The sequence below is a fragment of the Rhipicephalus microplus genome, chromosome 5, assembly GCF_043290135.1.
Source record: "Rhipicephalus microplus isolate Deutch F79 chromosome 5, USDA_Rmic, whole genome shotgun sequence".
Taxonomy (NCBI): domain Eukaryota; kingdom Metazoa; phylum Arthropoda; class Arachnida; order Ixodida; family Ixodidae; genus Rhipicephalus; species Rhipicephalus microplus.
In genome coordinates, this window is record NC_134704.1 from 15,405,461 (window position 1) to 15,431,787 (window position 26,327).

The 26,327-nt window shown below is 47.6% G+C and overlaps 1 protein-coding gene across 7 annotated transcripts in view; it reads left to right on the top strand.

The window, feature by feature from the left end:
- Dys (Dystrophin) overlaps nucleotides 1-26,327 on the top strand; it is a 462,180-nt gene that overhangs the window by 34,142 nt on the left and 401,711 nt on the right. Inside the window, exon 1 of one of the 7 annotated variants that reach the window (XM_075894914.1) lies at nucleotides 25,290-25,425. The exons of the other annotated variants lie outside the window; for them this stretch is intronic. Within the exon in view, the coding sequence (XP_075751029.1) occupies nucleotides 25,380-25,425 (46 nt within the window). The 5' untranslated portion in view covers nucleotides 25,290-25,379. Of the gene's footprint in view, nucleotides 1-25,289; nucleotides 25,426-26,327 lie in introns of those variants that run through there. 7 annotated transcript variants of the gene reach the window in all.

Consider the following 26,327-nt stretch of genomic DNA (forward strand, 5'->3'; position numbering starts at 1 on the left):
GGTGTTAGTCTGGCAGCACTGGCCAGTTACCGGCCAGTACTGGACCGCCAGTCCTGCAGTCAGGACTGGCAGTCTGAGCGACTCTTCTCATGCAGTATTTCTCAACATGTACCACTTAACAATCTCCGAGTCGCAAGAAAGCGACTCGGAGATTCCTCGCTTCCTCGCTGGTAATCCCTTGCATATACTGCCTGAAAGCAGCAAGTCCGCCAGACTTGGCATACTTGATGCTGAGATCACAGGTTCAATACTGCAATAGAAAATAGAGCTTGAAGTTGCGTTCTTAAATTTAGCGCCAGAATCTCTGCACTATAACGTCAACGTGACATCATGAATCTCTTTTTTTTTCGTATTTTAGCCACATCGGCTTGACAAAATTTTGAAAACCTGGTATGTTAAAGCGCTTGTAGCCTCAGCAGGCAATGTACTTAATATTTACCAATTCATCATCATCATCATCATCATAGTCATCACCACCACCAGCCTGACTACGTCCACTGCAGGACAAAGGCCTCTCTCGTGTTCCGCCAGTTAACCAATTAACAATTCCTAAATTTCTAGTATTTGCCTTCAAAATCTATGATGACGTGACGAGTTATCGGGAACTTTGATATGGCGTCACCGAAAAAAAAAATTTTTTTTTCACCTTTCCTTACCTAGCAAATGTCGCTCACGGGCAAAGGCGGTAGTATTCATGGTATTGCAACAGGCTAACTTACTTACACAGGAAAATATTTTTGCTTTTAAGTGCCACCATATGTCTTCGCATACATATTTCCTATTAGCGGGAAGAAGGGACGGCCTTCGCTGTCGGCAACGCGCGATCTCCGCGCCGGAGTTCGTGCGCCGTGTTCGACTATTTCGGAGTCACTCCGGGGTCTCTGTATAGCCGTCCCGCCGAAAACGCCGTGTCGCCCCGCTGTTTCCCCGACTGCTTCCTCGCAGAGCTATAGACAGCAACCACGTGGATCCTATCTGTCGGTGCGTCGGAAATCGGGGGCTTGCGACGAGTTCTCCCCGACTGTTCACTCGATGGCGAAGCCCGCCGCCGCCGAGCTATTTCAGTTGGCCGCCAGCGAAACCGTCACGGGGCAATTCGTGCTGTTGCTGCGCTGCTATGCTCCGCCGAAGCTGCCGCTGCTGCATACGACTGGTCCACCTTGCTGTATTGCCGGAGTGCCTTGTTGTGGCGGCTTGATGCGAACGCATTGGCTGACCGTTTCTACAGTGGTGTACGCCTCGACCCAAACATTGGCGGAACGCGAAATTTCCGAGAACGCTACATTTATGCTTTATCTCAGAACACAGCCTCGAAATAGATATTCCAGCCTGTATTAGTTCTTGTGATCTACGCCACGACGTGCTATGTAAGAAGCGCCGTTCACTGATAGAGCAGAAATTCGTTTTTGCAGTGTAGTACATGTCCCGTAAACGTTTTTGGGTGGGTGCAAAGACGAAAACCTGAAGTGACTTGTTGCGTCACGAACCTTCAGCGAAACGTGGTACGTCTACATAAAAAAAAAGTGGCACAGAAATCCAGGTTATCTGCTTCATTGATGACGTCAACCTGAAGTCACCAATACACGAAATGTATTATGTTTTCGTGATGTCATGGCATGGCGTCGTATGATGACGTAATCGCAAGCCATCGTCGTTTGGTTCAAGGTGCGTTGACGTTATGCCTGGAGGTATATAGAAAAACGCCGTGTGAGATGCAGAAGCTCAGTTAGAGGGGGTTGTGATAGAATCGAATGAAAACATGTTGCTGCTGCTGCTTTCCTTCTAAAGTTTCGCGCATGCGCAACCAGCGAGGCAGATGTTTACGTGTAGAGACGAAGAAGTACGCGTGCCGTGTTTACACTCGGTGTCTCGAGCAAACGTGACCCGTCTGGCTTTCCAACAGCGTCGCTCTTCTAGCTGCATCTGGACGCTTCCTTCCCGTTTTCTCTGCGCAGTAGCTTGTACCTCTTGAAATATGTAACATTTACAACTTCAAGTGCTGCTGTTGAAATTGCTATATGATTTGAATGTATTGATGTTTGTCATTTTTAGTATGTACCACCCATGTAACAGCCGAAAGGCTAACAGTATTTGGAAAATTAAATACCCGGAGATGATCCGCTGAGGCGCCCGTGGCGCACCAATTTACTTACCCTTCCCTATCTGTCTCCCATCTCATAAGAAAAAAAAAAAACACCAAGCCCCGCCGTGGTGGTCTAGTGGCTAAAATACTCGGCTACTGATCCTCAGGTCGCGGTATTGAATCCCGGCTGCGGCGCCTGCATTTTCGATGGAGGTGGAAATGTTGTAGGCCCATGTGCTCAGATTTGGATGCACGTTAAAGAACCCCAGGTGGTCGAAATTTCCGGAGCCCTCTACTACGGTGTCTCTCATAATCATATGGTGTTTTTGGGACGTTAAACCCCACAAATCAATCATAAATTTAAAAATTTGCCGAGTCTTCACGCACCTCCAGTCTTTCATTTTATACTGGTCCGGCTATCTGTGCGAAAGAGCGAAGCTATTTCTTCGTATTAGTAGATTACGATTTATGTGACGCCTGTTGGGACTTAGGTAATTTTTTATCTAAAAAAACAACAAAATGTATTACAAAAATTAACATAACGGAGGCATGCGCAGGTTTTAGGAGCATTTATTGAAGCAATGTGGACATAATACCGAACAAAGACTGACATTCGGGACGTTACACTGATCCCGCGGTGCTGAAGCTTCTGCGCGAAATTCAATGACGACATGCTGACCTTCCTTTACTCTTCTAATAGCAATGTGATGGCGAAGTTACACTCAATGTAGTTCTCAACGGGTACTGGTTACCAGCATGACTGATATGCACTGCTACAGTGTGATGCGCCCTAGCGGAGCAATGCCATGAAATCTTGCTAGACTGGATCTTTCTTCTCCACCCCTTCCTTCTATTTATTTAGTTTTTGTAACGTTTATATGGCGAAGGACATGCATATAGTACGTGTATACAACAGATTGTAATTAAGGAGGTCCTATCAATGATTTTCTGCAGTGTATACACGTTATTATGGCGAGCGCACGTATGTTACAGCGTGTACAGTTGAAGTAATCAATCATATTGCGCGAGAGGTGTTAGCTCGCCCTTCACATCTGTAGGGGCCCCCAAACTTCAGACTCTCGGCGTACGTGAACAGTCGAGAAAAGCTGCGAACACTGTGCAGAGCCCGCATCGCGGGATGCGTGCGGCAACTGGCGTTTGGTGCGTTGTCTTGACGACCGGATGCTGGCTGGGCCGGCGCGCGCCAATGGGTCTCTCGGCCGCGCCGAAGGCATACGGGCTGCCTCGGACGCGATTCCCGTTCTGCGGTCTCAGCGGGAGGCCTGGCAATTGTCTCACCTTCCGGTGCTGCTTCCTTTTGCTCCGGGCTTCCGCTTGGATTCGATGTTTATGCGAGCTCTTAAAGGAGGAAAGCCGTGGCCGGAAATGTTCGTGCTGTCACCGAGATGTGAGAATCGAAATTAAAAAAAAAGTAATAAAAGAAGAGCTCACAGGTTTCCATGCCACGTTCTAAACTAAAATCACTTCCCCACTGTTGTTTTATTTCTTCCCCTTTCGCTTGGTGCGCCTTAAGAGGACAACAACATGACAAGAAACGTATATGTACACGAATGGATGCTTGCCTGGAATCAGGTGATTTCGCTGGAAATGCAAGTTGCATTAAAAGAGGCACGATTTCCCTTTCTTCCCAAAATGCCTGGAAGAGAGCACTACGCGACGTGTACAAGCATTCGGAAGCGCAAGTAACATTGGAGAAAAGAAATACCCTGGCGACTCGAGAATAAATGGTTCCCGCTGCTTCCATGTGTGCATCAGCTTGGCATCTAAGAATGTGCATTCGGAGTGTGCCTCGAGACACTTAAGCGCGGGCAACGCGGGTGCCGTGTCGGAGAGCAAGCGCACCAGCATCGGAGTGCTTACACCGCACTTTTGCTCGCCTCGCAAGCGCCCCCGTCCGCGAAAAGGGAACGCCGAATGACATCGGAATCGCCGTTAAAAGCGGTGCACGCTACGGCGAACAAAGAGCGCCGAGAAGGGCTGATAGTTTTTCCGCGGTCGTTGGGAAATAGCTCGCGTCTCCTCTTGTCTCGCCTCGTCACACGGGTTGCACTTTGTGGCGACCTCGACTGACGCGGCTTGGCCGGTCGCTTGTTTTTTTTTTTTTTGCGCGCCGCTGTTAGCAATATATTTTGGGCCTCGGGAGCATCGGCATGCCGACGCGATTCCATGCACACATATTGTGCTCGTGTGTATTCCCCAGTGCGAAGAGCGCCTCACCTTTTCGTTCCTCTCACTTTAGGGGCAGAGCTTCTTATGGTCGAGGCTTGTCCGTTGGCGTTGGTGTGGGTGTTGTGCGCCGTATAACCGCCGCTGACGATGACGCTGATGATGATGACGCTGGTGACGACGAAGAACAAACGCGTTAGACCCTGCATTCTGTTTCTGCCATTACAACACAGCACATGCGAGGTACCCGATACGACATGACGATGACGCTGATGACAATGGTGTCATCACTATGGTGTCCAATCCTTAACTTACCATCTTCATTCGGTACCCTTTCGCTCCTGTACTTTTCTTCCCCAGTGCAGAAAAGCTAGCCAGAGCAAATTATCGCTTAGGCCGGACTCTCTGCCTTTCTATAAATAAATTCTCTCTTTTCACTTGCCCTGTTGGACACGAACAGAACCATAAAAAAATACATAGCAATTTTTTAAAAGACAAATAGCCCACATAGCCCCGCCGTGGTGGTCTAGTGGCTAAGGTACTCGGCTGCTGACCCGCAGGTCGCGGGATCGAATCCCGGCTGCGGAGGCTGCATTTCCGATAGAGGCGGAAATGCTGTAGGCCCGTGTGCTCAGATTTGGGTACACATTAAAGAAACCCAGGTCGTCGAAATTTCCGGAGCCCTCCACTACGGCGTCTCTCATAGTCATATGGTGGTTTTGAAACGTTAAACCCAACGTATCAATTGATGACAATGATGATCACGGACAACGACTGCTTTTGCAGTAGATGACGTTTCGATATGCTCTACAATGTCCTCACGCAATGGAGTGGTAAGGTTAGAGGAGTGTTGGCGGCGGAATAGATAAGTGAACAGTGGCTGTTCCGTATAGGCGCGCACAAAGAAGAGGGTGGGGGGCATGGGGGCGTTTTCTTCCCAGTTATAGAAATGGGGTGCTATGCTGGCCCCATACCTTTAATCAGTCGAACCTGTTTTGTTATTGTTTACTGTACACAGTTATGGCGACACAGGCTTGCGACTATATTGGCACCCGAGGACCCCCAATCAGCGCTTCCTGTATTATAAGGCGAAACACGTAATCGTCGATATCGGCGTGTCGGCGTCTCACGTCGTCGTCACGGTCCATCATGAACGGCTATGGACCACGGAAATTGGTTAAATACCACTCCTCCAGTCCATAGCGTGAGTTAAAGGTCCCTAGTTACTGTCTAAAACATTATGTTTGGCTTAGCAGTGGTGTCAGAATCTCCGACGAAATTTATCAAGGTGCTCCAGTTTCTTATCCAAAACCAAAGACACAAACGTGCATATCTGCGGTCAAGTCACCTATTTGAAACGCCACTTCTTGAAACATATCTGCATAGCGATGGTGCGTTAGTGAACCGGTTGCGAGTAAATACAGAAAGAGTAAAAACAGGAAACACCGGTGCACGACACTGCATATACCTCGCCCCTCATCAGGTTTCACTCTTTCTTTCTTTCTTTCTTTCTTTCTTTCTTTCTTTCTTTCTTTCTTTCTTTCTTTCTTTCTTTCTTTCTTTCTTTCTTTCTTTCTTTCTTTCTTTCTTTCTTTCTTTCTTTCTCTCTTTCTTTCTTTTTTTCTTTCTTTCTTTCTCTCTTTCTTTCTTTCTTTCTTTCTTTCTTTCTTTTTGAAAAGGGAATCACCCTCAAAACAAAAGCAAACAAGTAAACAAGTAGAGAAAAAAAAGTAAGATATAGAAATTTGAAACAAATAAATATATCATGCCAATGCGCATGCACCGCGTGCCTGAATGTTAATTCATGCTTTTCGCTCCACTGAATCAGTGCAACCTGAAGTTTCTCATATTTTTTGGCGACGTTCAGCGCCACCGTTGACGTCGTTTCCGCCCACATTACTAGTCTGCCTCCCGTATGAATTGTTCATCATACGAAACGCGAAGCCGGCTGTCCAACAGCGGCGAAAATTACCGCGAGTCGCAGTAGTGGACCCCTCGGCTAGCATCATTTCCCGCGTGAATTTAGTTATTCGGCCACGCTGACTACGGGGCAGCAGTACGACGCGAATATTTCATCGCTCCAGGACAGCGTGTCCAGCTCATTAGCTAGGGACCGTAATCCACGCTCCTGTGTATCGAGTGTACGGAGCAGCGATGCGTGTGCCACAGTGCAGGCATTCTGTTCGCTTGACACGAATTCATATATATATATATATATATATATATATATATATATATATATATATATATATATATATATATATATATATATATATATATATATATATATATATATATATATGAAAAGAAATGTACACTTAAGGACTCGTTTTTTAGTGTTTTGACACAATAATAATGAAATCTAACAGACAATAATGCCAAGGAAAGTGTAGGGAAGGTTATTAGACCGAATTGTAAGGTAAACGTGAAGAAAGAAAAGTGGTTCAAAAGATAACTTGCCGTGCGCAGGAGCCGAACCTGCGACCTTCGAATGACGCGTTCGATGCTCTACCACTGAGCTACCACGGCGGCTATCCTCCCAGCCACTTTATTGGGTATATATATGTTAATTTAAACGTGGGAGTGTTGGTCAACGCCATCTGTAGCCATGTCGGCGAGTGGGGCACACCCTTTATGAACCTGTGTAACGCCACGTAGCACGTGAACTTATTACGAGCTGGCAGCTGACCAATACGAGGTAATATTGGTCAGCTGCCGAGCAACGTACAGATAGCAAGCTTCTGTCGTGTGAGCTGTAATCAAGCGATACACTGGAAGTGCGCGAGTTTTTCTGGGTCATGCTCCATATAGGCTATCGTGCTTACTTGCATAATTTCGGCACTGAATAATTTGGCAATGTTGGCTATACTGTTATCCAATTTAGGTTACGTTTGGTTACATTTACCTAAACTAAGCCACTCCGCCCCCCCCTTTTTTTTAATAACGCCTGACTCGGCACGACTATGACTGCTAAAATGTTCAGCACACACGACTACAGTAGTTTGCCGACATATTTTCCCAATATTTATTTCGGAAATGCATTAGTTCTTTCATTCCCCAGATGCACTTCACTTAAACTCCGTACCAACGTCAGAGATGTCTGATAACCAATGTCAGAGATGTCGTATGTCTGACAAGGAAGCTCGGCAACTTTCAAGGACCGCTATGACAACAGAGGGGCGACGATGGTGTTTGGGCGCAGTCTCTCTCGGTGCGACCTTATAGCGTTCCGTTGCGCTAACACCGCTGTGCGTGCTTTGCACCGCCAGTGCAGAGGGTGCTGTGAGTCAGCAGCGGCATGGGTGGAGGCCGCCCAAGCATCGCTTTCCCGTTTCTTCTCGCGTGCCTCGGTGTGCTATTCTGGTCGCTACCGAGGGTCCTGCCCCGGTGAACCTCACGCTGCGAGCACTGGAGGGCGCCCGGGAAAGAGAAGGAGGGACGCGCTGTTCTCTCCTCCGCACGTGAAGGATTTTTCTTTTCCCCAATGCTAATAGCATAGAAAAAGAACAGACACGAAGCATGCATTCAATTTAGAATAGAGCACCGCTTAGAATGAGGGCTTGTTAGGTGCGGTGTAGAAGGATAGAAATTTGTTAATGAAAGGCTGGGGGTGTTTGCCTGGCTATTCGCCTGATGTGCTCCTCCAAGCACTGTAGAATGATTATACACTGATAATCACATAACACATACCTAACATATACGGCCACTCACACGTAGACTGCATTGTTTACGAAGCTTCGTTGAGGCTCATGGCCCGCAAGGAAACGAACGGTGTTTTCGTGGCGCGTTACACGCAGAGGCCGCTTTGCCATGGACCCGTAATCATGTCGAAAGTCTAAGAACGAGTTCGGTTGCAAATATGAGGCTACCTTCAGAGACCGTCTCTCTAATGCATATAACCAACTTTCCTAATATCACCTGTCATTTACACAAAATTAACCACAATAAAACAGCATTATACATGATAAAAAAAAACAAAAACGTATGTGTACATGTGGCTCTCTTGGAAGAGGCACATTAACTCTCTTTTGGGTCTCAGAACCCTTCGAAGACAGTACAATGCCACCCAAAAGAGGGACCTCCGTGCCTTTTGAAAAATAGCGTAATAGAACATACGTGGCAAATCATAACTCACAAAGGAGAGGCGAAGGACTCTGTTCTTAGGGTGTACCCTTTATGCCCAGTTTCAGATCAGCCCTCTGCGTAACTTTAGATCACTTGCATTTTATCAAAAGCGACGACCTTAAATAGAACCATACATCTACAACTCTTATCTGTATGAAGTAAATACAGGGTATTTTAGTGCGCCTTTCGTTCCGGTCTGGAGTAGTAGTAAGATTTTATTTAGATTGAAACTGTTATTGCTTCCGTTTTCGTTGTTGTTGTTTTTGTTATTCGCGTCACGCGTAATAGTGTGGTTATTCAAGCAATCATAAGGCCGGGTTTTCCACAATTATTTTCCATTACTGCGCATTTTCGTATACACTAATCTAGTGGGAATCAATTCGACTAAGCAGAGTCGGAGTCCCGTTTTCACTTGTAACGATACGTCTCGATGGGAGCCGTGACTAAGCAAATGAAAGAAAAAATTTCGTTCCATGACGCCAAGCATGAGTATAGCGGCGGCTTTTGACTGTCCAGATTAGAAAAAAAAAAGCGAAACCTTCGATGAGCATTGCTCGTCCTGGTACGGGACGGCTCGTAACGCGAGCCGAATCGCATGAGCATCCGAGGCCAGCGGCAGGGTGAAATCGGAGAATAAATGGAGGAGGAACAACAGCACCTGAAACAGATCGGCGGCAGCAACGTCATTTCCTGTAATGCTACCGAATAGCTGGGGAGGTGAGGTCTCTATACGTTCCGTTCGGGGCAGTTCTCTTGTGTTTGGGGTAGTATATTTTACAGTGATTTTCTCATCAGTACCGTAGCGCCCAGTCCTCCCGCTTACGATTGCAGCACCCGGGAATAAGAGTGTTTATGGAGTTTTCTATGAAAGAAAAAGAGTTACTGGCGTTATCTGATCGAATCGCATATAAAAACGCAACTTTCGTGCAAACACACATAAACACTAACACAAAAACACACACACAAACACACAAACAAACAAACAAACAAACAAAATTGCATGTGTACAACGCACATGCAAGTGCACTTAGTCTCGCACAACGATCAACACCTTCCATTAAAAGTGTCGCCTACGATCAACAATGTTTATACCACGAAATTTTTTTCTCTCTCTCTCTAATTGAATATGATCCTTATAAACTATCGTCAGTGTATATGCAGCCACACACTAAGCCGGCCCTGAATCACTGCAAGCAGCGATGAAGAGCAAACAAATGAGGTCTGCACTTCCAGAAAAACACGATATTTCTTATCTTGAAACTTCACGCAAACTTTTGGGCGAAGGATCGACAGTCTGTCCCTGTCGTTCCTTTGTCAACAGAATGCGGAATACTAGGGCCACGATTTATCGTCCCTCTTTATTGCGTGTCGCGATCCCTTGGTTATAGCGTATATCCACGTTCCTTCGTTAAACATTAGCAGTGCTCGCCGTGACAGCCAAATCCATCCGGCAGACGTTTACTTTGTTGTTTCCGTTCTTGTCCGCTGTGTGAGCATTACTGCTCATTACTCACGAAGCTGCAGTATGTCCCACTGAAAACATGCAGCCTTTCCTGATGCTAGGAAAGACGTGAACTACTGAGCGGCACAGTTCAATAAGCTACTATAGTCAATTTCATGACAGCAACAACAATAATAATAATAATAATAATAATAATAATAATAATAATAATAATAATAATAATAATAATAATAATAATAATAATAATAATAATAATAATAATAATAATAGATAGATAGATAGATAGATAGATAGATAGATAGATAGATAGATAGATAGATAGATAGATAGATAGATAGATAGATAGTACACGTGTAAATTTGTGCCATCGCCGCGATATTTCGTGTAAAGTGAAATCGTGATATTGTATGATACGCTGAAAGAATGAAGTAACTGAGCAAATATCAAACTAACGGAAAGAAAGGAACAGCTGGAAGGCAAGTTATGTTCGCCATGAAACAACCCGTGTGCAACAACGTGTTGAGGCAGCTGTGTGACCCTGGCTGGTGTGGCCGGAGTAGTGCATGCGGACCTGCTCAATACTTCCCCCAATTTCACTTTCAATGTTCAACATACCCCGCATCAACATGATGTTAGTTATAGCGCGAGAACAAAACGACGACACAGAGACAAGAAGAACACGAAGGACACGAGCGCTCGTGTCCTTCGTGTCCTTCTTGTCTCTGTGTCGTCGTTTTGTTCTCGCGCTATAACTATCGTCATGCCATACCAACTAGCCCAAGCTGCCACATTTCTAGGTTCCGCATCACCATTGCTATATATGCGCTGCAGCACACCATTGGCTGCGGCCTGTCATTAGTGTTCTTATTAGCATGGACGTTCGAAGGATTTTGTATTAAGGGCTGGGGTGAGAGGGGTGTGTGCAAACGTTGGTCTGGTGTTGGGGGTGGTAGCGCCCCTTCGGCACGCCCCTGCCGGCGCCTACGTCTATCAGTGAAAGTCGAAGAAACTGGTAGCGGAAGCGGCGGCGAAATACCACTTTTGATGAAGAGCAGCGCTCAGCTCCGTTTACAAAACCCCCCGTTCGAGCAACCGCACAACGACGGACAATCTCCTTCGGGTTTAAATTGCCTAGGTCAAATTGGTGTCGGCCGTACCCGTGGGGGGCGATGCGTCTGCATTTCATCACGCGGGATGAGTTTCGCGTGCCGCCTGCAGTGCGCGCGGAGTTTGGCGCTTATCACCTCGTCCCAAGGCGCGTCTCGGCGCAGCGGGAGCGGAAGCTCGCTTCTTCTTCCTCGCTCCCCGACCTCCTCCTTCGTCGGGTGCGTGCCCTGACGCGGAACGCGCCACGCCGTGGTGTAGGATATATTACATGCACGCGTCGACCAGGTTGCGTGCATTGCAGCCGACACTATAAGGACGCAAGGCTCATCCAATTAGACGATGAAACGGCCGTCTTGGACTCTGCGAGTCAAATCACCGTCCCGTTTGTTTTGGTAGAACTACAGAAAGTTCAGCTAGTAGTAGTAGTATCTAGATGTTTACACGCCAAACATACGATATGATTACGAGAGATGTCATAGTGAATGGCTCCAGATATTTTGACGTTCTAAGGCTCCTGAGCGCTCGTGTGGCGTGCAATGTCAGTGCTGTACACTGACCGATCACCATAGCCACTGTGCCACTACGGCGGACAAAGTTGAAGCTAATAGTTGAGTCGCCGAGGTGGTCTGTGATTCTGGCCGTTGACTGCTGAACCGAACGTCGTGGGGTCGAATCCCAGCCGCGGCGGCCGCATTTCGTTGAGGCCAACATCCTTGAGGTCCGTGTGTTTAGGTTTTGTGCGTTTAAGAACTCCAGGTGGTCTAAAGCCCTCTACTACAGCGTCTATCAACATTGTAAACATTCATTATGTCTGTGTACTGCACACTAGGCTTTTCTACGTCGACACTCGCTTCAAATGTGCAAGCGTAGCCTGCAGAGGAGCCTGTAAAATTCACCGTATGGGAGGAGGAATGGCCACGATGGTTAACTACGATGTTAGCCTTGTGTTGCCGCACTGACAGTCGCCCATGTACACTTTGATGTGGATTGTGGAAATAACCCTTTCTGTGCCCAGTTTTTCAGTGCCTTTTGTGGGAAATTTGTCCATTTTATCTGGGTGCAGATGTGCTATCCTGAAACGCACATCTTCCGTCTCGCTAGGCACAAATTATGATGCTACTGGTGCCTATCCAGACACTTAGTGATCACGTATATTTTCACAGTAGAACTAGCATGATCTACTGTACAGTACACTACAGTAAAGTATAATTTGGCAAAGGCAATCAATCCCAATGCTACATTCATGTTTGAGAAATGAGTGCAGGGCAGCACTAGAAAGCTCGAACAATGCAAGTGCGACAACACCAGGCGAGACCACTTCTTTTTTTTTTTCTTGTATCCCAGCAGTCGCTGCATACGCAATATAAGTTTCTTTCAGCAAGCTCTTTCAGCGCCTTTGAAAGTATTTAATAAACTTAACTCATCCGCATTCTTTTTAGATGCCTCCAGCGTCACACGCTGCTGCGCCGAACTTGCGAAACGATGCGGCTGGAACTTTTCTTCGTTGCCAGTAGCTGTTCTTTGTGCGACCAGCCGGGGTATCTGCTGGGTCCCTTCGTCGCGGTCTTCATCTTGCTCGCCTACCGTTCGCGGCTGGCGGCGAGACGAGGGTGTTTTGAGCGGACAATGGCTCTGCCTTGAGCGACGTGCGGCTCGTGATGAAGGTTAGCAGTAGCGTGAAGCGGGAAAGGATGGGTAAATAGGGAGCATTGGAATCGGTGCAACATTGTTTGGGAGTGTGAGGCAACAAAACAACGCTTTCTCACAATGTTTATTATTAACACGTTCAACACGCACCGACCTGTGTTTTTATTATTCATGCATATATATATATTTCAACGAAACTGCGCCGCTTAATGTATCTTAATCACACAGGTGTTAGCACTGATAACGTTACCGTCAACGCATCGCGAATAACAGCTTAAACGACACGTGCAATATGAAGGCGATATACGTGCTTAAATAAGAAAAATAGTTGCTAAGGCTCTACCTCCTAAGCCACAATATGATTATGAAAAAACTTCGTAGTGGAGGTCTTATGAAAGACGTCGTAGTGGAGAAATTTCACCTCCGGAGCTCTTCAACGTGCACCTAAATATAAGCACACGGGCCTCTAGCATTTCCGTATTCATAGAAAATGAAGCCGCCACGTCTGGGATTAGATCCCGTGACCTGCGGCTGAGAAGCTAAGCACTGTAACCACTATAGACCACCGCGGCGGGTGAAATACATGGTTTAGATCATGCTGACCGGTATTATAAGTTTGGTCCCGAACAGGCGCCGTGGGCCAAAAAAAAATGTAGGCCACAGTTAAAACGAAAGAGGAAAATTCGGAAGAGGGAAACAAAAGAAAAAAAAGGAAGTGCACATAAAACCTTGACGCCTGTGTTAAGCGCTAGGTGTTTCAGTGTCATCTATATGCTTTGTACAGACGACGCTAAGTGCACCACATTAGGTCCACCTGTACATTTTTCGTGCACAAAAAGTCACTCGATAGTCTACAGCCTTCCTGTACTATTCTACAATCGCTCGTCGCGGTGATTTAGAGTCGATACAATTAACCAAAATTAAACAAAGCTAGCTAGCTCTTTTTAAGCGTTGAGAAAAGGAATCGGTTCAGTAACACCCGATATTCTTTCACGTGCATTTGCTTGCCTGCAACAGCGCTGTAACATTCTGGCATATGCGTCCTCGCCGTAATACTATTAAAGGGAAGCTGAAGAGGTTTTAGAATACCACAAAACTTCATGACCAGTGAAAACCAGCATCATTGCCGACGATGTCATAATTTTTACTGCAGTTGTTGCAGCACGAGCTTTATAACACACGAGAGAAAAGTTAGTCTTGCTCCGCCCATGCGAGCCCGCCGGAACTTTGGGCGCGAAAATCTCGAAAACCTACGTCATCTCCGATTACTTTGTCGTATATAGCCATACTGAACTCCGACAGAAGGTTTCCGCCACTCAGTCATCCGAGCTGCGAAAACGCTGTTTATGTGTCGAAGGCCCTATAGTAAGTGTACCGATGCTGACAGCCCTGCGGCTGGATTACGACATCTGAAACAACGTCTAACAGCCGAGCGTTACGTGAACAAGCGTTTCTCGTATGTTTAACTGTGGTCTCCGTCACTGACTCGTGACGTGCCGTCACCGGAGCTGATCAAGGAGGCCACGCATCAGTCGTGCTGCTGTTGCAGATAACGCGGCATACAGAGGATGACGTCACACACGTTCGCTCAGCATCTCAAAAAGCCCTGTGGCCAGGCCTCCCTATTTATTTTTATTTTTTGTAAAATTTCATATTTGGGTTCACTTTTGAGAATCGTCACATAGTTTATCCAAGTAAGCAGGGTTTAAACTGCTGTCATTACACACTCCAAAGCCATTTTCCTTGAAAAAGTGCTTTAAGGCGCTGCCGCTCGCCTACGACAGGCAATATTTGAAGTGGGCTTTTCCGCATTTAGAGCGTTATTGCGGGTAAGCCAGCTTTGACAGCTTTCATCACGCACGTGCGCGCTTATCATCAAGGTCACTCTGACGTTCGCAAATTCATACAAGGCGAAGTAAGTCGCTTATGTTAGGACGCTGAATAACCGGGGGCTGCAGGTGGTGTGGTACAATTTTCGCTGAACGGCCGTTGCTCCGAAGACACTGCAGGACGCATTCTTCATTATCATGCAGTTTTTAGTAGTATTTAGCGCACGACTCTCTACTTGTGCGACCTAACCTCACGACACCCTTGTTAGATATTTGAATCACCTACATTCGACGTCTAAGTGGCATTCGTGAGATGAGAAGTGATAAGAACAAAGAAAAGAATTTCAAAAAAACACGCACACACACTGATCAACACATTAATCGAAGCCTTGGATCCGCAAGGTCGAACTTGAGCCAGTTAGTCCGTTCTAATTAACAAAACGTCATACGGACGTTGTCAGTAAAATTTGTTCTTCTTTATGTACGTTAGTGACTGGATTACCTGCAACCGTGTACATGTACACATACAATTTTTTAAATATATTTTTTTGGGGGGGAGCCATGCGTCAATGAAACACAAAGTTCAGTGTATTTGAACTTATAGTTCAATTTTAAATAAACAAATTGGGTTAAATATGGGACACAAAAAATTGTGGCTTAGATAGATGTGGTGTGCTTTGTATTTCTTCACCTCGCGTTTTGTTTGTATAGGCTGTTTTCCTTGTTCCTCTAGAATTTACAGGGCTGAAGGCCTTCAGAGTGTGCTTGTTTTTTTGTTAGTTACTATTATTATTTCATATATATTTTTTATACTTGCTAGATCTTGCTTGTAAATAGACTACAAAAAGTGGCGGTGGGTGGGGGGGCAAAGGCGTAAATCGAAAAAGAACGCGCTACACTACATGCTTTCTGCCAGAAGCTTTCGTGTCCCAGCGTACATTTTGTATGGAAAAAGAACGACAAATGGAAGTGAAACGAAAATTCTGCGTCTTATCAGTTAATGTTTTTTCACTTATTAACAAATGTATGAAAAAAGAACGATGCGGTACAACAATTGTTGCACGTGGAGAGTCATGTGATTTAATTAGACAAGGTTTACACAAATGACTGCGCATGAACAGTTTGTCCAGTTATGAAAACGGACTCAAGAAAGTGCAGTTGCCGAAAAAATGTGCTGTTGAGATGGGAAGAATATTTATTTTCTGAACACCATAAAGTCACTCGTAGAAGAATTTGTTTCGGGTGGGAGTTTCTGCCAATATTTTCTTAACATTTGATTCATGAATCAATGCTTCGAACACAAAGAAAAGACAGAAAATAGTCGAGATGACACTGCTTTGCCTCTTCTGGGTGCTTTCTTCGTGTTTTAAGCATTGAGCCAGGAGTAACTTGCTTAGCGAACCACAGAGGTCTTGTGTCTTATATCGTAGGCACAAGCTCGTGCAAAAGCTCAGAGCTTTCTGCTAAGTGAGAAAGGGGACCCGAAGTGGGACGGAAGAGAGAAGAATAACAGGAATGTGGAAAGGACAGGCATTGAAAAGAACCAAGAATCAAACTTGCTCCAAAAAGGGCTCATGTTTAACGACTCCCCACCCACCCCCACCCCCCACTGTATTGTGTTCATCTGTTGGAGAAGAACGCAGCGCTTTATTACATGTCCCTCAAGCTGTGTGGAGAAGGACCTTTAACCTGGTTGTGCTTCCTGCAAGCGAGCTGTCAGGGAGCGCACCCTCATTATCGCTTGCCGGTGATGGCGAGCTCTCACACGTCGCGGGAATGTGTGATGGGGACTCCCTCCGTGACCACGACGACATAGTGCCGAACATACGGGTGCTACGTTATGCAAACAGAAGCAGTATAGAAGACGATACCATGGTGTAAGAGAGAAACCAAAAGAAAGACAGCAGAACTCGCTTGTTTTCAAATTCATCTTCTGTAATAGATATTTGCCCGTTCATTTGGCTTAGATAGATAGATAGATAGATAGATAGATAGATAGATAGATAGATAGATAGATAGATACAAGCCGTACACTTTGGTTCTAATTATTGACAAGCCGAGAAATACGGTGCATATTAAAGAAGCTCATTTTAGCCAGCAGGGAAAAGAACGAATGCGATAGCAACAAATCGGAGTGTCGAACGAAGCATGGCTAGCATCTCACTCCTGCAGCAAACGCGGACGCTGCAGTGAGGGAAGTGACCTTCGTGTGATGCACGCAAACTTGCTTTGCTTTGCCCGAGCAGCAGCTGCGAACTTTGATCAAAAGGGAGTGGTCGTGGTTGCTGGCGTGTGCTGTATTTAGACAGACATCAGTGGACGGCTCATAGCTTTGTACGTGTTGTGCTCTCACTCCTTCGCGTTTAGACGATAGACAGCGCGCAGACCTCTGTTCTCCCTGTAGCGGGCATATTTCCTTACAGCAGCGCATTGTAGAGTTACGTGAGAGGTGGTAGCCTTATACTTCATGTAACATTCCGATTTGTTGTTATCGCGCCCATTGCTTTGCCTTTGCGGCGAAACTGACTTTCTCACGATTTTTTGCAGAACGAAGACATCTTCCTGTAGTCTCGTTGTTACCCTATCGTGTTTGAGCTTGTTCCGACAGAAATCGCGCCTGGTTAACCTCCCGGCCTTTCCTTTCTCCTTCTCGTGAACTAGAATATCAGCGGTTCCGTTTGTTTTCGGATCCATTGCGCTGCCTTCACGCCTCTTAATGTCACGCCTGTGAAACCTGAGAAGAAAAAAAAATTAAATACTACCACACAGCGCGCGAACCGCACACCTGTCAATTTTCACGTCGAATGCGCATGGCGGCGAGGAATTATTTCTTGCATTCTGCTTTAAGTTGTCCCACTGCGGTGGCACATGCGTTCTATACATCAGCGTACACGGCACGCGGTGCGCGTGATTCATTTCATTTCAATTATTTCGCCCTTAAAGGCTCGAAGGCATTACATAAGGGGGGAAATAAGGGGGGACATAAGGGGGGACATAAGAGGGGACATAAGGGGGGACAAGTAAGTGATCATATATGAGTTATGCAGTGTGGTATAAAATGTAACTGCACTTGACCTATCACGGTGGTACGGGGGTTACGGTGTTCGACTGCGACTGTTTAGAAAAAAGTTTATTTACGCTATGTACAATATATAATAATATAACATTCTAGTAATAAGGTCGCGGGATCTAATCCCGGCCGCGGAGGCTGCATTTCCGATAGAGGCGAAAATGGTTGAGGCCCGTGTACTTAAGTGCACGTTAAAGAACCCCAGGTGGGCGAAATTTCCGGAGCCCTTCACTACACGGTGCCTCTCATAATGATAGCGTGGTTTTGGGACGTCAAGCATCAACAATCATTATTATTATTATTATTGAAGCAGCCCAGAGAGAAGGAAATGCTAGCATCCTTATGTTATAGATTTTCGCCATGTCGCCACCGTTCCCTATCCACGACCCAACAGGCAATATCAAGTCACTCCCGCTGCACGGCGATGGTATATACCTCTGTGCAACGTCTATGCGCAAACACACAGCCCGTTCATTATGTCCGGCTGGAAGCTCTAATTTCCATATTTTTGTTTACCTTTGCTCACGGAGGGAATGCGCAAACTGGCTTCGCAAGCGAGGTACGAAAGGAAACAAACGGCTTCTCGTGAAAACGAGACAGGCGTCAACCCAATTATAGGTCTGGGCCGTCACGTCGCACGTGGTATTGCGGGCGTACACGCATCCACAGTCTTGGCGCTTGCCCGTCACGTGCTCGCAATGGCGGGAAGCACTGTCCGTGCAGGCAGCAAGGTCAGCGCCGGATTGGCCGCTGTCAGGAGCGCGCGCGAAATTGGGTCCGATCGCGCTTGACATCACACTGGCCGAGACGAGGTGGAGGGAGAGGAATATCGGGAGAGGAGCCGTTCGGATAATGTATCGGTCGTGCACGCGTTGTTCCAGCCCGTATGTGGAGCACGGAAATAAGTTTGCGCGCGTTTGCTGGACAGTGGGCTTTATTGAAGCGCCAACGTGCATGGCGGATACACCGACGCGAACTAACTGTGGTGAAAATGTTGTTTGGTTGTTCGAATAATTGTGTGCAATATGGACTATTTTGCGAATGGGCTTTACTGCCTCCGTTTACTGGTATTCACCATTACTATCAGCCTTATCTGAATTCACCTTCATACTCGCGTCAATCATACCTATTCCGAAACAGTATCGTTCATTAACAATTCCGTTATTCACTGATCACAACGCTTGAATTACGTATTGCGTAAAAAAAAGGGGGGGGGGGTGCCTTGACCTTTCCGCCACCAACTCTTCCAGGGAACCTCTTGATAAATATATCTTATGTTTTCATCTCTTTCAATAAAAATGTCCTCGCTTATTTCAAGCCACTCGTAACTATAACTTGTACTGATGTATTACATCAAAAGGCGCCTAGAGCAGCACTGATTATGCCACATATTGATGTTAAAGTACCATGATCAAAAAAGGCAATTCTAGGCTAAGACCAATGAATCGACTCACTTTCTTACGCAGGCTCATATCAAGCTGTGAGTCGGGGTCTGAGTGAATCCAGCTCAGTAGTAAGTTCGTGGGTGAACCTTAAGTGCAAAATATATTTCGTGAGTGAGTATAAGTGAAATACACAATTTCTGCCTACCTATACCCTCCACAGTATGTTGTTAATCTTGCCGGTTTGTATTTTTAGCAACTAAGCGAAAAAGTACATGTATGCGCGTCCGCCACCGTGGATCAGTGAGTACACGGTGCTTGGCTGCCGTCCCGAAGTTCGCGGATTTGATCCGGGCGGCGGCAATTGCATTTTGGTGGAGGCGAAACGTCTGTCCACGTTAAAGAACACCAGAAGGTCGAAATTTCCGCAGCCCTCCATTACAGCCTCCCTCATAATGATATCGTCGTTTCGGGACGTAAAACCCCAGATATTAATGTGGACGTATACGCATGGAAGAGGTTGGGTTAATGCATTCAGCGTTTCATAACCTTATCTATTCTCGTTGCGATTCGCAATTAGGTAAGAAACCGTTCGTTTAACAGCCCAAGGGAACGGCGGCAATTTGTATATAAGCATTATAAAATCGTTTATAGCCCAAATGCAAGGGTTATGGTTTGTATAAGAGACGAAAGTGAAACGCCGCAGCTTAAATTGTGTGCGTATAGCGCTGTGGCCATTTTGGTCAATCACCGTCAAATTCAAGACATCACACGTCACGACATCTACGGGATCCGAGCTCACCGCTCTTCGAGCCGCTGTGGAGTTTCTTACGCAAAAATCCCCTAGTAGATGGTCCATTTTCTGCGACTCCAAGGAAGCCCTTCAATGCGTTCGAAGTCTACGACGTGGAAACTACCACCAGATGGTGTATCGTATTAATGAAATTCGTCATCGCGCTGCTGATCAAGGACACGACATTGTTTTACAATGGTTGCCAGGCCACTGTGGCATCAGTGGTAACCACCTCGCTGACAACGCTGCCCGATGTGCCCACGATGGAGCGCCCACACTGTTAATACCCTTGTCAAGAGTAGACGCAGCTAGAGAACTTCGTCACATCGCGCATAATGCCACACTTGCGCACTGGAATTCTCCACCTAACTCCAATCAACGCCCTAAGAATCTGAAGTCATTACTTCAGAAACAACTGCCATCCAAGATTTCTCGACGTGATGCTACAATGCTGTGCCGGCTGTGGACTGGGGTAGCGTTTACTAAGTCATTCAGCCATCGCATTGGCATGGCACATTCATCCATGTGGGAAAGCTGCAACTGTATAGAGACTATTGAACATCTCTTGTGCCACTGTGCCCAATTTGATGAAGATCGCCGGACTCTCCAGTGTGCCTTGAATAGGCTCGATGACCGGCCATTTAATGAAGCAAAGATCTTAGGAGCCTGGTCGTGCAACTTATCAGCACGGAAAGCCACACGAGCCCGCCTGAGATACTTGACAGCAACTTCATTGAGGGACCACCTGTGAAACTCGGCATGGTGTGTGCGATGTGAGATGTGTCAATCCTCTCTCTCTTTTACTCCCCCCCTCTCCATCTGTAGGGTAGCAAACTGGACGCATAGTCTATAGTTAACCTCCCTACCTTTCCTAAATTCCTTCTCTCTCTCTTGGTCAATACGGGCATATACCTCTATGTTTTTATTACACATGCAATGTGTTCTGTGTTTCCGTTGTGCTGACGAAAGGTCAGTCGCAGATCCGTAACTCTCTTCTTTCGCTTTGCTTACTTTTGAATGCGCTTATTACTTTGTAGTACGGCCTTGTCTGACGTAATATAGTATATTTGACATGATGTAGCAATGGTGCAGTTAATTTTCAGCATCTGTACATCTCGATGACGCATAGCATGCAAGTATCTTCTCTGCGTGTGTCTAATTTTATTGCGAAACAAAATGCCGGTGTAATGCAACCAATTATTTCCTTGATAACTTTTTTTCCCAATGCCTGCTCAGGACCAAACGGTGCCTTTGATAACTCACGCAAAGCCCCGCTCAAACTGGCGAAACGCAGCGAGGAAAATGATTTGCAGAAATACAGCGCTTAAGGTGCTGTCCTCCAATTCTAAATATTTTACGACTATGAATGAGTGTGCGCTAGTTTCCATGGAAAGTGCGAAGGCCGACATGCCCACGCGTATTTGGCACGGTTTCCGCTTGAATCATGCAATTGTTGTTAGTTATACTCCACGATTAAGCTTCAAGTTTATAATCTTGATGCGTACCCCAGCGACACATGTCCCTCGTGTGGACCCACGGCGACACTCGCACACATGCTCTGGAAGTGTATAAACACTCCTCCCAACTCTACCTCAAACAAGTGGTCCCTAAGGAGCTCACTTCTCGCCGATCAGCAATGGGCCGTCCAACAGGCCCACGAAGCGGCCGCCAGGTACTCCCTGTCGGTTTTATTTGAAGTGGGGGCTTGGCAGGCAAATGTGGTCAAGTGTCATTTTGTGTCCTTCGTGCCATGGCAAAACAACGAATCATAATAATCGTGGAGGCGGGGGGAGGAGGTGTGCTACCTCCTGGCTTCGTAACTGTTCGGAGCGGAAACTGTTTTCATTAATCAGTCACGCCTTCTGCTTCAGTTATTCCTCCCACCGAGAGCGGTGCGTGGCGTTGACGCTTCAGACGCAGCGGAAACACTTGCACCACGTTGCTCGCTCACCACTTCCTGGTTCGAGCGTTTAATCTTGTTCATCGCTGTCCGCCCGCACCATACCCGGCGAGCATCGGACCGTTATACGAAGACATGCCTCCTTCCTCCTTTGCTTGGCTGAACCAAAGGGAGGAAACAAACAAAATAAAGCATCGCGCCGCCCCAGTGAGCAAATAAGTAATGCTAAAATACACCAACAGAAAAAAGTGTGCCTTACTCATACTTCTTGCCCCCAGCCATCCGACCAGCAGAAGTGCCCTGGCATCCTCCACCATACGATCACGTCGTCTTATCGGGTCTCTTAAAAGTGCGCACTGCGTTGGAAGTTGTGGGACGGATGGGCGTCGTCTAAACAAGGGCGAAAAATCACGACCCTCCTCAATAAGGGATAATTACTGAACGGCTGAAGCCCGTGCGATGATCAGTCACAATATTCAACTGCGCAGCAGCCATAACGCGGGGGTCCACTATAATCACTCGCGACTCGAGCACATAGACACGTTTCGTCACTCGCTGAGACCTCGTTCGTCATCTTGTACAGTGTAACGACTAGGGTCCGACGCCAGTCTTTTCGAACCACCTTGGCACAAGGAAAATCTCAGACCGCTCGCTAATAACACCGTTGATCCGATCCTTTACGAGCCAGACGTTCGAAAACGCTGCACCGTTCTCGTGAGTGGTCGGTGGACACTACGACGTGGCCTCCCATTCTTTTCCTGCAAAAGCGCAGTGGTCGCGAGATGGCCACAGAAGGGGGGTGGTCGGAGAGATTTGAGGGAAGGGGGCGGGGGTGATGTGAGTTCTGTCGGATGTTACGCAGGTACGAAGAGAGGGAAGGCAAGCGTGGAAGGGGGGGGTGCTTGTGCTCGCGATTGAAGGCACGCTTAAAGGGTCCGACGGCGTGCTTCCAGGCGCAGTTCCGGTCGCCGGCGTGAGTTCGCGCAACCTGTCCGCTAGCTCGCATCGCCTCGTCGCTGGCAGCTTCTGCCGGCTCGAATCGTGACTGCTTCCCGGAGGCGCACAAGAGAGAGCGCCTGTCCCTGCCTCTTTCGACGATCGCGCATACCTTTTTCGGTCTACAGTGAACGTTGCGCACCGCACCGGAGTGTACCTGTGCAGAGCGCCCACCACCGGGGAGCTTGTGAACGCGCGTGTGTGCGGCTGGGGTCGGCTTTCCTCAATGACGGCGCATGATATTCCCGAGTTTGGTCAGCCGTTACAAGCGCGGTGCGTCGACGGATGCAGTGTCGTTCTGCACGCGATGTGAGGAGGAAGAGGTGGTGTTGCACCAAAGGCCTTTCACCATCGCTGCACTCGTTCACAGTCCTCAACTCGCTTACGTCACCTCGCTTTGAAAAACCCGCACTGCCGTGTGTGCCGCTGCTGAGTGAATGTGTCGATTGCAACGTGTTTTGCTGAAATTGCGATTCAGCGTGTACAACCCAGTTCGGCAGTGAAACCGCGTGTGCTCTGATTATCGCCCTAACAATGTTATCTGCTTAATTTGACTCGATGTCGATTTGCGATTAGATATCTCAGTGGCCGGTTCGGGCGACCCGTTATCAGTGTAAATGCGCAAGCATTCCACAGCACTCCGAGCACGGCTGCTTTCACGACCGTGAACTTTCATTGGCTTCCAATTAACGCCGACTCGAACTTCGTGCTGGGCAGGAGACAGGGCCGCGCCCGGTGATGCACCGTACTACCGCCGCAGCCCGCTGCATACACCATAGACAAGCGGCGTCCGAGGAGCCGAATCGTGTATCTCACGTCTGCGGCGAGAAGAGAAGAACGCGACGTCGTGCGCGAGACGTCTACGCTGGACAGAATTGGAGCAGCGGCGGCGTCCCGTCGACGAGCAGCCGTCCCTGAAGAAGTGTCTCGATCAAAGGCGGTCTCTTCATTTGTCTTATTTTTTTTTTCATTCTTCTTTATTATTCCACAACACGAGAGCTATCAAGCTAAACCAGCGAAGAGCAGCGGCGATTCTTCAAGGCGTCGCGTCGCGCGCTGGTCTGCTGTGAGAAACACTTGCAACGGCTCGGGCCTCGCCGCCGAACACCTGCGGCCGAGCTCCGCCTCGCTTCTCAATCCGGAGCTCAGACCCCGCCAGCTGTGACGTTCTACTATAAACCGCGCCGGTGTGTCTCCATCGACGTCACGTCGTTTTTTTTTTCCTGCGCTGTCTCGGCACGTAAACGGCGTGAATGGCGTCGGTAACAGTAGTGTTCCAAACTCAACGTGTGTAAGCAGTGTTGTGCGTTATTTAGGGTGAGCTGTGTTCCGTGTGGCTGTATGTTTACGGGCGACCCAGAGCCGACTCGTCTACTACTCAGAATCGCGAGATTCTGCGCGGATGCAGCACAAAAGTGGCGTGCACCTCTTTCACCACGTGGGACATGCTCTGCCGCTGCAACGCCCACGTTCCTGGACTTCCGCTGCACCGGCAATGCTACGATGACCAGCGTTGAAGCACAACAGTGGATTCAGTCTCTGTGAACGAGTATACGTGCTCAGCTTGCCTTTCTTTTAGTAAAGGTCGCGTGCGTTCACGTGAGTGAAAAACAACGGCGTGTCACCTACCTGAAAATTGAACCACGACCGAATCTCTTTAGTGATGATATTCGTGTGATGTGTTTCGTGCGGTGTCAAAGGCAGTGACTAAACCCCATTATTTCTTTGGCCTTAAAGCCCGAAGGTCGCAGCTCAGCTCGTCTCGCTCAAGTGTTCTGACCCATTTTGAAAAAGAAAAAGGTACCGGAAAGACCACAGAGGAACTTTGATCTCAATGGACAGACGCACGTTGTTGCTGTGGGAAACGTTACTGCACAAACGCCTGGCGGTGTAGCTTGCTCCCCATTCCAACATTCTTTTTTTTAATTTGTTGTCATCGTCGAAGTTGGTGGACCAACCGTCGTAGTGTCATAGCAACCATATGCAAGCCCGTATTCGTTTCGTGCAAAAATAAGTTTGGAATATTTTCATCGCCCGAGTTTTCGAACCACGACTTGGGAACTTGGAGACTGACTTGAAGTGGATGGACTTTTGCTTGTGAGAACTTTCCACCAGGACACTGCCTTGGCCGGTGATGGATGCTTGATGCATGACTTTCTCAGCTCAGAAGAGGCTTCGGCGTGCATTGGAGCAGAACTTTACGAGTGATCGAGCATCTCTTTCTGACTCTTGTCGTGGTCGCAAGAGTGTGGAAAGGCGAGCGCGCTGACAGGGTCGAAGAAAGAAGCTGACGCGTTAGAGCTCGGCGCGTTATGTGTTGCGCCAAGCATCATCTCGAGCCTCCTGACGGAAGGGAAAAAGATAGCGGTAAGCAAAGGGAAATCCCTCCTGGACGCAACGAGAGACGTGCGAAGGTGGGCGCTCGAGACTGCGTGACGCCATAAATCGCTGCGGCGTGATCTCAACAGCCGCGCCGTATCGCCTCCGAGAAAAAAAAAAGCACCAGGTTCCCGAAATTGCGTGCAGTGCTGTCGTACACACATCAACGTATCGACTCCAGTGGGCGTGGCCCGCCGTACGCGCGAAAGGCGTCAACTGAAGAGTCGCTGAACTTTGACGCGATTCGCGGGAGACGTCTTCTTCGACCACCGCCTGTCCTCGACCCCGTAGCCCGGAAGTAAGAAGGGAACTCTTTCTTTTTTTTCTGTTGTGGAGTTGGAGCGCTTCTCTTCGACACCTTCGTCCACCGCGTACCACGTATGCTGCTCCATTTCGAGTACTTCCGTACCGCCTGACACATGACTATGTCCAAGGTTGCCTGGTTGAAGATCAAGCGCAGAATGGGTGAGTTCGGATCTCCAAATTCTTCTTCAGAAGTTCATACTCCTATCTGAGAAGTTGTATAATAAGTTAATTAAACCGACCGACAATTAAGACGAGGGAATCACTGTAGACATTATTTACGGTTTCGTAACTGTACTGCAATGATGCTCACCTAAATTTTAATGATTGTATAGTGGACGAAAAATCACCCTTTCCATCAGTGGGATCCGAACCGAGGACCTTCGAATTGCGCGTTCAATGCTGTACCACTGTGATGGGGGATGTTAGCCCGCGCTGCGGCGGTGAGTGTGGAACACTATTTCTTTAAAAATGCGGAGCATTTCTTAGTCGCACGCGTCGCGCGTCGGCTCCGATGTCCACACCCCCACTGCGCATGCTCGCGCCTCGTGCCGCATACTTGCGTCTCGTGCCAACTGTTTGCTCCCCCTTTCCCTCTCTCCCCTCGCGAGGCCGACGCAGGCAGCGCCTGGTAGTAAAAAACGACTGTTAGAGCAACCGTTAACTGGCTACAACCGTATATGTATCTGGATGGCACATCAGTGTCCCACAACTCGTTGGAGGCAACGCTTCTCCTTCATTAAATAAATAAGAATAATAAAGACGAAATAACAATTAAGCATTCCGAAACCATAGCGAATTTTAAACGAATTCATTCGACACTTGCTGGAAAAACATGCAGGTGACATGAATCTCACCTGCTTGTCTGACACTCCGGTTTAATAGTAATGTTAGAAGCTTTAACATCGAAGCTCGCTTTGGTCGAGCGTTTCATGTGCGGGATCCGTGGCAATGCGCCACAGCCATGGGAAGGACTCATCACTAACCACTAAAGATGAAGACGGGAGTGGTTAGGCCAACAAATGGGTGTGTGCCGCAGAAGTTCGTGCGGCCTGTCAGAAAGC